A 10,975-nucleotide genomic window follows, 5' to 3' on the forward strand; every position below is an offset into this window, starting at 1 on the left:
CCGACGACTTTTGAGCGGCAACACACAACGGATATTGGTGGGGAATAAAGTGGTTCGGTGGTGGGATTTTGAACAAACTCTGTGGGGGTTCAACATACGGTGGTTTCGGCAAAAAAAACAAGATGGTGAGTAGTTGTTCACTTGTTCAGTGAACTCCGACATACCTTGGTGGTGCTCCAACAAGGCTTCCCGCAACAACGTCAGCAGTTAAATGTTGAAAATGTTAAAAATAATAAATAAATAAAAGTTAAACTGAAAATGTCAACCGATTTTCAGGATTTTTCATTAAAAAAATTAATTTGGACTAAAAAAACCAAAATTTAAAGACTTTATTATTGTTGATTTCCAATATATATATATATATATATATATATATATATATATATATATATATATATATATATATATATATATATATATATATATATATATTACCAAACCTACATAGTAGTGAATACCTCGATCATGGCTAAAAGTGTAATTTACCATAAATTTAATAATAAAATACAATAACAATAGTATTTCACTCTTTCATTCGCCTATATATATACCCATTCATCAAAGTATCAAACACACATTTTAATAATCTTTAATCAAGAAAAAAGATGCCATTCCTTGTCTTCAATCTCTTCATCTTCACCACCACACTCTTACTTCTCTCCGCCTCTTCTGATGTAATCTACGACTCTGCCGGCACCGAGCTTCTGAGGGGCAACCCCTACTACATTCTCCCCCTCCTCCGTCGCTCCGGCGGCGGACTCACTCTTTCTCGGAACACCAAAGACACATGTCCACTCAACGTCACTCAAGAGTCCTTCGAGGTCAACAATGGAGGTCCGTTCACCTTCAGCCCCATAGTCCACGACGAAGAAATCATCCCAGTTGCTTATCCCATTTCGATTTCAGCTTATGTCGTAAACCCTTGCCATGGATCGAACATATGGAAGGTGACGACGTCGACGGCGGCAGTAGCCAAGAACGACGAAGATGAACCACTGACGACTAATAAAGCTAAAAAGAAGAAAGATGATGATGATGATAAGAAGAAGAAGAAGAAGAAGAAGAAGAAAGATGATGATGATGATGATGATGAGAAGAAAGATGATGATGATAAGGGAGTTGTTCCTGTTCAAATAGTGACCACCGGTGGGGAGTTCAACACGCCGGAAAGTTGTTTTCAGATCGTGGAAGGTGATATTATGGAAGGATTGCAGAGCTACCAGATTCAGCATTGCCCGTTTAAATGTGGTTCACCAGGAACTGATAATACTTGCTATAACGTCGGCGTTATTAGAGATGCCGACGGTATTAATGGATACGTTGGTCGTACGGATGCTATATTCCCTGTTGTGTTTAAAAGTTATGATGGCACATTTAGCCAACCGACTAGTATTAGCCCGATATCGTCCTTTGTGAGCACATTTAGCAAATCGGAAAATGAGGTCGAATAATTCCTATTAGGTACTCTAGATCTTGTTCAAGAAATAAATATAGTATCATGCAGGCTACTATGTCGATGAAAATGATGTGTGGGTTCAAATTTCAATAATGGCATTTTTGTTTGTTCTACAAGTTAAGTGAAAGGTGGCATGCATGATTTATGAAAAGCCAATTCGTGACACTTGTAAATGCCTATAAAATTAATCAATGGATTATGTGCATGGGATGTTGGAACCATTCGTTTACAACTACTCTTTCAATATGTTTGTATTTAGTGGACATAGTATAGCACAACTTATAATAGATAAAGATATATATGATAGGTTTTTTACTTAATATATAAAACATGTCTTAATGGGTTAATGATCAGGCATGGAAGCTTATGCATTAAGACTCCTCTAATTTTAAAGAACAGACAAAATTGCAAAAATGGTCCCTATGGTATGCATCTTTTTGGAGTTTTAGTACAAACCCCGACTTTTTTGGATTCGTGGTCATTTTGAACTAATTTTGTTGTGTTTTTGGTCCTCCTGAATAGTGAAATGACTGTAATACCCTTGGGGTATTTATTTTTCATTTTTTTCTTTCATTTCTTCTTAAATATAATACTAATTTATTTATTTTAATAATTAAAAAAATAAGAAGGGGCCCACTCTCTCTCTCTCTCTCTCTCTCTCTCTCTCTCTCTCTCTCTCTCTCTCTCTCTCTCTCTCTCTCTCTCTCTCTCTCTCCTCCTGTGGAAAAAAAGTCAAATTCCTCCCCCCACTTCTTCTTCCCAAGATTTCTATGCTTTCTCTCACTACTACCGACGTTCCCCTTCTCCTACTGATCCATTCTCAGTTTGTTCTTAAACATAAACACACACCCGGTTTTACATAAAAACACACGCCATATGAACCAAAATGAAGATGAACACAAGAGATCTGAAAAACATGAACCCAAATGTTCAAGAACTCGGATTCGAGATGTTTGTTCTTCAAGGATTTTGCAGATTTCGACTTTGATCATATACAAAAAACACATACATACAACAAACGTTTACAGATATCGATCGAGCTTTATCCCCCAACAACCATTTACAGACATCGATCATCGAAGTTTCACTTGGGTTTGGTTTTTAGACGGTCGTGTTCAACTGTGGGTTTGAGTTTGTTTTTCAGACGGAGTGTATGAAGGGGGAAGAGTCTGAGTCGTGATCTTATTGGTCATCGGAAACTGGGTCTGTTTGTGTTGATGGGTTGATGTCATTACAGAGGGAGGTGTTAAGGCGTTTCTTGGTGGTGGTAGTGGTTCTGTTTGTGTTGGGGATGGATGCCACCACAGGAGATGTGGGGTAATCAAAATTAGGGTTTATCCTCATCGCCTCCCTCATCTTCATCATCTACAACTCTTATTTTCCTCTCCAACCTTTGACTTTTCTCCCGTGTGATTAGCTAGCTTAACCTCTCCAACCTCCGATTTCCTCTTCAATCCTTGACGCCTTCATCACCTTCGTTATCTTCAACTCTACCACTTCCTGCTTCATCATACTCTAAAAACCACATATGCTCACCAAGCTCTTCATCTAAGAACGATGATCAATATGGTAGTGACAAGATCTGGTATAACCTGTGTCGAAATTCTTGAAAGAGATAAGAGATGATTGGTGTTATTGAGGCTAGATCTGTCGATTTTTGTGTTTGTTTAGGTAAATGTTTGAAGATTATACCGGAAAACTCTTGAAGGTTTGAACAGTTTTAATGATTCTGGAATGGAATATGTATAGGAAAACATTTTGATGAAGATGATGTTGAGAGAGAAAGAGAGAGATGTGGGCCCAAATTAATTAACTATTTTATTTTTCCTTTAAATTAAAATGAAAAAATATAACAAGTATATCAGAAAGGGCATTTTAGTCTTTTAAGTTTTCCGAGGGACCAAAATCACAAGCAAACATGGTCAAAAGGACCACGAAGCCAAAAAAGTCGGGGTTTGGACTAAAACCCCAAAAAATTGTCTAAAGAATAATAGTTAGTTTTTATATACTTGTTTTGCTCGCCAACTTCAATTAGCGGTTGTGGAGTTTGCAAGAGACCACAATATTGTTGGAAACTTTTTTGAAAACCTTTCCTTTGTTATGAATGTGGTTTGTGCTTCTTGCCGACGCAAAGATGTGATTCAAGAATGTTATAAAAAGAGTGTAAGAAGCAATTGGTAACAGTGAGATTAAAACCAACAATGGTTAAACCAAGAGCTTTCATTAATATGAGTCGGAGATAAACATTGGGGTTCTCATTATAAAACTATCAAATTTGATCTCTTTATTCCCGGAGGTTTTTAAGTCTTTGAATATGTTGATAATGAAGGTAAATATGGATTTAGCCAGAACCAAGCACATGGTGTTATTTTGTATTTCAAAACATTTAATTTTATGCTTGATTTGCATTTGATGATATGCATTTTAGAGCTTACAAATATGTTGTCTCAAGCTCTTTAAAAAAATATTATTGAAGTCATTTCATTGGTAGAGATGATAAAAAAAATTAATTTCTTTTGAGATGATGGGTTTGAAGATCTTCTAGACGACATATATTTTTTTTTTGAAAAGTATGAAATTTAAAAAGTGGACATGGTGGGAACCTATGCAAGGAACCGAAAACAAAATACCAACTTCAACAATCAACATCATTATAAAGTTGATATCTTTACCATTGTTCTTGATATGCAACTTCACGAGTTTTGTGGTCATTTTAATGAGATAATACTCATTGTCAGACAAAGATAATATAGTAAAATTAGAGTAATATAAAACCTTTTGTCTTCATACATAGTGAATACAATAAGATTGTAGGGGAAATGACACAAAAGCCTTACAATGTTTTCAAAGTTACTCGATTCAATCTCTAAAATTATTTTCTTGTTTTATGGGGTATAAGGTAGGTTATGACATATTCTTTTAGTCCCTTCAACCTCTAATAATAGGTACACCATGTGACATGTACCCATTTAGATCCGACAAAATTCACTTAATGCCCCCATAAAACCAAAAAAAATAAGTTTGGGGATCATTTAAACTAAAACTCAAAATCACGCACTGAAAACACGCACTATCTCCAACAAGACTATCTCTGACATACGTTCCACCGACTTCAATGTCACCAACATTCGTCAAAATCTCCCTCATCTCATTGTTCTCGAGATCCGTGCTCTCGAGGATTGTCGCACATTGTTTCTGGATACTGTCTCCTATCTCAAATGCTCCATCTCTGACTTGTTGAAATCATCTTCCAATAAATACAATTACAAATAAGATGTTATTGAAAGTTCACAACCATCGGAGAAGCTTTGAATGCGGTGCCGAATTCAAGTGCGACGACTGTGTTTTTAATGTGTGTTTTTAAGTTTTGGTTTAAATGATCCCCAAAGTTATTTTTTTTAGCTTTATGAGGGCATAAGGAAAGTTTCGCCATGTCTAAATGGTCACATGTCGCATGATATACCTCTTATTAGAGGTTGAAGGGACTAAAAGATGAGGTCGTAACCTACCTTATATCCCCATAAAGCCAGAAAATAATTTTAGAGGCTGAATCGACCAACTTTAAAAATATTGTATGACATTTGTGTCATTTTCCCTAAAATTGTAATAAGACAAGACCCTCCATTAGAGAGAGATAATACAGTAAAAGTATACTCCCTCCGTCCCAAAATTATTGTCCACAAACAAAAAAAAACACACAGATTAAGGAAACATTAATTATCAATAACTTTATACAATAAAATGACAGTTTTGTCCTTACTTTGCATTTATTGTTCCATTAAATGCTTAGTTACTTAAGTAATAATGAGGGGGTATTTTGGTAAAAATGTTATTTATTTTTAGAAGTGGACTATTATTTTAGGACAAACCAAAAAGGAAAGATGGACTATAATTTTTGGGACAGGGGGAGTAATACAGTAAGACAATATCTCTGTTAGACACAAACAATACATAACTAAAGCGAGATAATATTCTATGTTAAATGACAAATATCATAAAGTTACAGTAAGATAATATCTTCTATATATTTATTGTTCAAAAGAACTCGTGATTTTACCATTAATAAGCTCAAAATATATTGACTTTTCTATAGATTATCAGCTATAATTCAATATTACCCGCTAAATTCTCAAATATGTAAACGATTGCAAGTTTTGTCATTTTCTATAAACAATTACAAGTTTTATTTGTCGTATTTCGTCCAAAAATATAAAGACATAGCGTTATCATTAATAAATAGAAAATATAATATTTTTTGTGTATACATGTGAGCGGCTAAAATCTCAAACACAAAAAAGATCACATGGTTTCTCCCTTTATGGTTAGAGAAATTGATGGTTTTATCAGATAGTACGTAAAATTTTGATGATTTTTCTGACAATAGCCCTAATATTCCAGTTTAACGTGAAACTATGCAATGTACAAAGTTCACTCTTCCTTTTTGCTTGTGAGCAGTGGCAGCCTTAGGGTGTGCTAGTGGTGTGGTTGCGTGGGGTCTTCGATCTTAAGGGGCCTTCAAATTTAGGGGCATATATAGTAATGGTGTTGATATTTTCATAAAATACATTTTTATGTGTTATTATTAAAGAAAATTAGCAATTAGCTATATACATAATATGACATTTAGTTACAATCTTTAAGTAATTTTAATTGTGAAAAAAATCAACCAAAATCAAAAAAAAAAAAATCAAAATCTTATCATAAATTCTATAATTTATCAACAATTTAAGGAAAATATCTATATCAAAAAAAAATATGTATATGTATCTAATATAAGTTCAAGAAAACGTTATAGATTTTTATAACAATCACCAAAAATATCAAATCCTAACAAACCTAATAACGGTTCCAATAGATCGTCAGTTTGTTCCTTTTCTCCCAGGCTCTGATTAACTGCTTTCTCTCTCAGGCTAAATGCTCCTTTTCATTTGAAATTTATGAATTCATAATAAAGTTAATGAATAATGAAGTAGAAAAAGTCAAAAACAATGTTCTTGGTTTGTTCTTTTGTATAATATAATGTCTTGTGGGTTGTGTTTATCATGCTAGCATTATGCTTTATAGTTAAGTTATTAACATTGATTTTCTTTAGATAAAAAAGACGTCTCTGACTATAAAATTTGATTCGGCTTGTTCTAAACCTAAAAGAAAACAAAAAGAAGAACAGTTTGTTCATAGTCAAGGATGATCTACCAATCGATTTGTCATCAAACAAATATCTGAATATCATCATAATGAAAAATCAGTTTGAAGAACATAAAGAAAAAGATATTGAATTGCACGTGCCAAAAAACATGGATGAAGTTCAGAAAGATGTGGAAAACCAAGGAATGAATGTGGAAGAACCTAGAGAAAGAAATTGAACTGCTAGAAGATACACCTTGTGTAGACAAAAGCATAAACACATGGAATGGTATGGGTGATTACACAGAAGATACTCTGGTAAACACTTCCTAGGAACTGAAACATTTAATCAGTTAAAACAGAAGTTGTAATGAATTTATGAGATTTTTATTAACTTTAAATTTTGAATTTAATAGTAGCAAATTTACTTAATAATATTTAACAATTTTTAACGGGCATCACTTTGATTTTCGTACGAAACATTCAAAATATGAGTATCGGGCCTACTTGTGGAGTAGAGCAAGAAAAGAAAGACTTGAACCTGAAAGGCGAAAGGACACCTGTGTGTAATGGATTCTCACGACCATATTAAATGAGTATTAACTTTGTCCCACAATTCCTTAAGATGACAAAACACAAGAAATGCTAAAAACCAAATGATGCTGTAAAATAAAAGTTAAAAAAAGAGTTATGATGATCGATCTATTCAGGATTACAGCATACATCGTATTACACAGCCTCTGGTCAAACAATTGAAACCAACACATCAATCTCATCTCATCTCATCTCATAGTAAACAATAATACATGCCATGCCACCTTTTCCTCTCCTCACAACATATAGATTCATTCATGGCAGATGATGAAAGGGCGGTGGAGGTGGTGGTAGTAGTGGACATGGTTACCTCCATGAAGAACCACCCAGACGAATAACCTCTTCAGCACCACTATCCCTAGCAGAAACCCTACCATTCCCCACATCAGCCTTGTCACTACTCAAATCACCATACATATCTTTAAGCTTTGCCAAATTACTAGATGCAGATGTCCTATCCTTCACTTCTTCCCTACCATTTGGACTCACCGGAGCCTTCCCCGCATGATGAATACTCACACTCACACTCTCACTTCTGCTCCTACTCCTACTCCTGCTTCTACTCCTCCGGGAACTCGATTCCCTGTGGTAATCCCTTCTGCTAGTCTCCCTGGACCTTCGATCATACTCATGCCTCCTGTCCCTTTCCCTCTCCCTATATCTATCCCTCTCCCTCTCCCTTTCCCTATCCCTATCCCTATCTCTCCCTCTTTCTCTTTCTCTTTCTCGGTCAGAATAATCTCGGTCAGGCAAATCGCGGCTTTGGGAACGATGCCGGGCAGGGGATCGGCGGGAAGAATCGTCGTACGAAGGGAGAGGTGGGAGGGTGCGGCGGACAGGGGAGGAATCGCGTGTGGACGCGCGATGTGGGGCCCGCTGACCGAAGGAAACCGAAAGTGCAGCTTTGACAGATGGCGGTCGGCGCGCCATGTCATCGGACCCACGCGTTGACTCGCCGGTGACCCCGCAATGTTTGGTGGGGAGTTTTAGTTTTTCGAGGTTTGCTGTGATGGACCGCATTACAGGGACAGGGATACGAGGGAACAGTGTATCAAAGTAATACTGCAAAAAGAAAAAATAAATGAATAAATAAGAATTATAGAGATCATGAATGAAACAAGGGTGAGATATCATAAGATGATGAGTTGGCACCTGACCTGTCCAAGAAGTAGGTCCCGGACGTATACCCCCATTGTTGTCATTCTACCGTTGGATCCAGGTGAGAACTCCTGACAAAAGTAAAATATAGAAATCAGACATCAAAATTAATAAATCAAATGTTTTGAAATTTTATATTATGTAAATGATAGGAAAAAAAAAAAAAAAAAAAAAAAGCTTGTTGATATGAGGCACAAATAAAAGGCATCTATGATTGATTATGTTGACCTATGTAGGGTGAGAAAGATCTGGTTGCACCATAGCCTTCCTTTTACTGCCCCAACTCTTGAACCATTGATTGATTACACAAGAAAACAAATGGTTAAATCATCCAAATTTTCTTATTTAATAACTTAATACAAAAAAGAAAAAGAGCCCTATCATACGTATAAAAAAGAGAACACATAGTAAAATTCTTCTTGATTTTACTGAAACTAAGTTAGAAAAACAAGTTAAGTTGAGCCCCATTTTCTAACTATTATGCAAAAAAGGGTTGATCTTACAACATTTGAGCAGAAAAACAGGCAAGAGTATTTTGTAATGTGACATGGAAAATAGCACAGTTGATGGGGATGAAGATGACATAGATCATGATAATTCCACATATCTTTGGCATTAACTTAAGACTTTTAATCTTGTCTTTGTGATTGCTGCTTGACTTTAAGATGTTTAAGCATTTGAACCTCAATTTATATGCTCCTCAAACAAATTACTCCAGCCATGCTTTGTTTATAAAGACAGCCATAATGAAAATGAAAAAGCAAATAAACCCTTGTGTCCACCAAGAACCAACTGGCAGCTATCAGAAATGAATCTATGTAATCAATTTCTCTATGTAAGATTTACTTCAGTCAAAAACCTCGAAAATAACATTTCTATATTCATAATTCCTCCTTTTTATCTAATTTACTAGTATCCTAGACAACAGAACAACCCCATGTATAAACCTGAAAAGACTAAAGTATGCCCTGCATGATACAAAGCATAAAAGTTCCCACCTTTCAACTTCTTTTCCTATACAAAGTGCCCATAAAACAACAAATGCAGCAAATCGAATAAGAAAAATGTTCAATGGTTTTGTTTTTTATTGCTAATGTCCTACACTCCTATATAGAAATATTTACATTCAGACACATATGACATGTCAAAAGTGTAAACATGATATTTGATCTTAACAAGCTTATAAGTTATAAACAAGTGGCTTCACAAGTCACAACACAACCTGTGACAAAAAAAAAAAAAAAAAATCAATAAAGAAAGTACCTCATCATCCTTGACATATGGTTCAAACCAACCCCACAAAGTTTTTGGATCTGCAGCATATCTCAAGTACAGAAATCCAACCTGCATACCAAATGAGATATAAATTGTTCAGATAGCTTCAAAGAACATTTTCTAGCATATAAGTAACTATGAATTGTTAATTAAAGAACAAACAAAAAAAAAATCACAACTTACCGCTCTAATGTATGGAGAATCTGGGTGCTTCAACAGGCCATGCATTTGTTTCACAGTAAGCTTCATGGTGAAGAACTTGTACAGAAGGCAAAATGCAGTGGAAGGACCACGACAATTCCCAGTCATCCATGGCTCCACATGATCCACTTGGTTGTATATCTCATCAATCACTTCATGATAGGTTTTGAAACGATAAAGCTCTTTAAAATAATCCGATGAAAGGATATTCATGCAAAGAACCCTCTCCAATAATTGATCAATTGGCTTAATAGGTATCTCCATAACTTAAACCACACAGAGACCCCTTGTAAGGATGTCTGAAATCAGCTGTTTCTTTCCTTTATACGGCACTTAGAACAAGACAGCTTTCATTCCTAGCAGTTAAAAGAAAAAGAAAACCAATTAGCAAAATGATAGAAGAATTAATTATAGCAATCATGGGTTCTTAATATCTTCTATAAATTGTTAAAAAATATAGCAAGGTTAGTATAGGATTTACTTCAACATCCACAATTTTAATTAATTTAAGGTTCTCTTCCACTTCAACATTAGAAGCATCTTCGCGAAACATATTATCCGTAAATAAAGTTCCACGATTGCAACTCGCAATAATCTATACGCTCAACATGCGATTATATTGGGAAGTTTACTCTAACTGATGACAGATTGCACATCATTTTAAAGAATAAGAGAAGTAGCTTTCGTGGAAAAAAAGACGCAGAACTAATTAAGACGATTTAAAAAAACGGATTGGAAACCCTAGGGAACCCAAATAGAGAGCAATAATACCTTTTCGTTGAGATGGTAATAGTGATTCGGTGATTACAATATGAGCTGTCTGAGAAACAGAATCGCAGAACGAGCGATTTGATTTTCAGGGTTCTTTTAGAGTTTTTGTGTTCGCGAGTCGGGACCTAACCCTAGACCCAAATCTTATGACGAGTATATAATTTTGCTGCACAAGTTCATTGACGTGAGAGATACGGCGTTTCATTGGTTTTTTCTTATAATACGGGTAAGACCCGGATCGACCCGAAAAGATTGAAATATTGCAGTTAAACCCCTGGATTATGGTGTTTCTTTCCTTAGGCCCTGCTATAATCTAAAATAGTACTTCTTCTCTACCAAAAAAAATACAATAATTTAGGTACGAATTTACCTTATTCATGAGCTTTGAGATATAAG

At 35.3% G+C, this 10,975-nt stretch overlaps 2 protein-coding genes across 5 annotated transcripts; one reads left to right on the plus strand and one right to left on the minus strand.

The window, feature by feature from the left end:
- The first annotated feature begins 593 nt into the window (after positions 1 to 593).
- LOC145134025 (uncharacterized) lies at positions 594 to 1,583 on the plus strand. Its single transcript, XM_079068955.1, has one exon. It carries the CDS (start codon positions 606 to 608, stop codon positions 1,449 to 1,451), a length of 846 nt encoding a protein of 281 aa, XP_078925081.1. The 5' UTR covers positions 594 to 605; the 3' UTR covers positions 1,452 to 1,583.
- A 5,640-nt stretch (positions 1,584 to 7,223) lies between these two features.
- On the minus strand, positions 7,224 to 10,750 carry ATSRL1 (PRP38 family protein). 4 transcript variants are annotated; one of them, XM_079065545.1, is made up of 5 exons: positions 10,580 to 10,750; positions 9,791 to 10,164; positions 9,596 to 9,676; positions 8,332 to 8,403; positions 7,224 to 8,236 (listed from the first exon to the last, which is right to left on the minus strand). In XM_079065545.1, exons 2-5 carry the CDS (start codon positions 10,070 to 10,072, stop codon positions 7,481 to 7,483), a joined length of 1,191 nt encoding a protein of 396 aa, XP_078921671.1. In that variant the 5' UTR covers positions 10,073 to 10,164; positions 10,580 to 10,750; the 3' UTR covers positions 7,224 to 7,480. The 4 variants fall into 4 exon arrangements, with proteins under 4 accessions (XP_078921671.1, XP_078921673.1, XP_078921672.1 ...); XM_079065548.1 differs by having other exon boundaries at positions 8,062 to 8,236; positions 8,327 to 8,403; XM_079065547.1 differs by lacking the exons at positions 9,791 to 10,164; positions 10,580 to 10,750 and adding an exon at positions 8,561 to 8,617 and having other exon boundaries at positions 9,596 to 9,671.
- Positions 10,751 to 10,975: the final 225 nt, after the last annotated feature.

Source organism: Lactuca virosa, chromosome 8 (assembly GCF_052849685.1).
Source record: "Lactuca virosa cultivar CGN04683 chromosome 8, Lactuca_virosa_CGN04683_v6, whole genome shotgun sequence".
NCBI classification, from domain to species: domain Eukaryota; kingdom Viridiplantae; phylum Streptophyta; class Magnoliopsida; order Asterales; family Asteraceae; genus Lactuca; species Lactuca virosa.

Coding starts and splice junctions, on each gene's coding strand:
- ATSRL1 (XM_079065545.1), bottom strand. CDS start 10,072: ATGGAGATACCTATTAAGCCAATTGATCAATTATTGGAGAGGGTTCTT. Junction 9,677..9,790: donor ATTCTCCATACATTAGAGCG/GTAAGTTGTGAT, acceptor TTTGGTATGCAG/GTTGGATTTCTGTACTTGAG. Junction 8,404..9,595: donor CATATGTCAAGGATGATGAG/GTACTTTCTTTA, acceptor TACTTTTGTCAG/GAGTTCTCACCTGGATCCAA.
- LOC145134025 (XM_079068955.1), top strand. CDS start 606: ATGCCATTCCTTGTCTTCAATCTCTTCATCTTCACCACCACACTCTTA.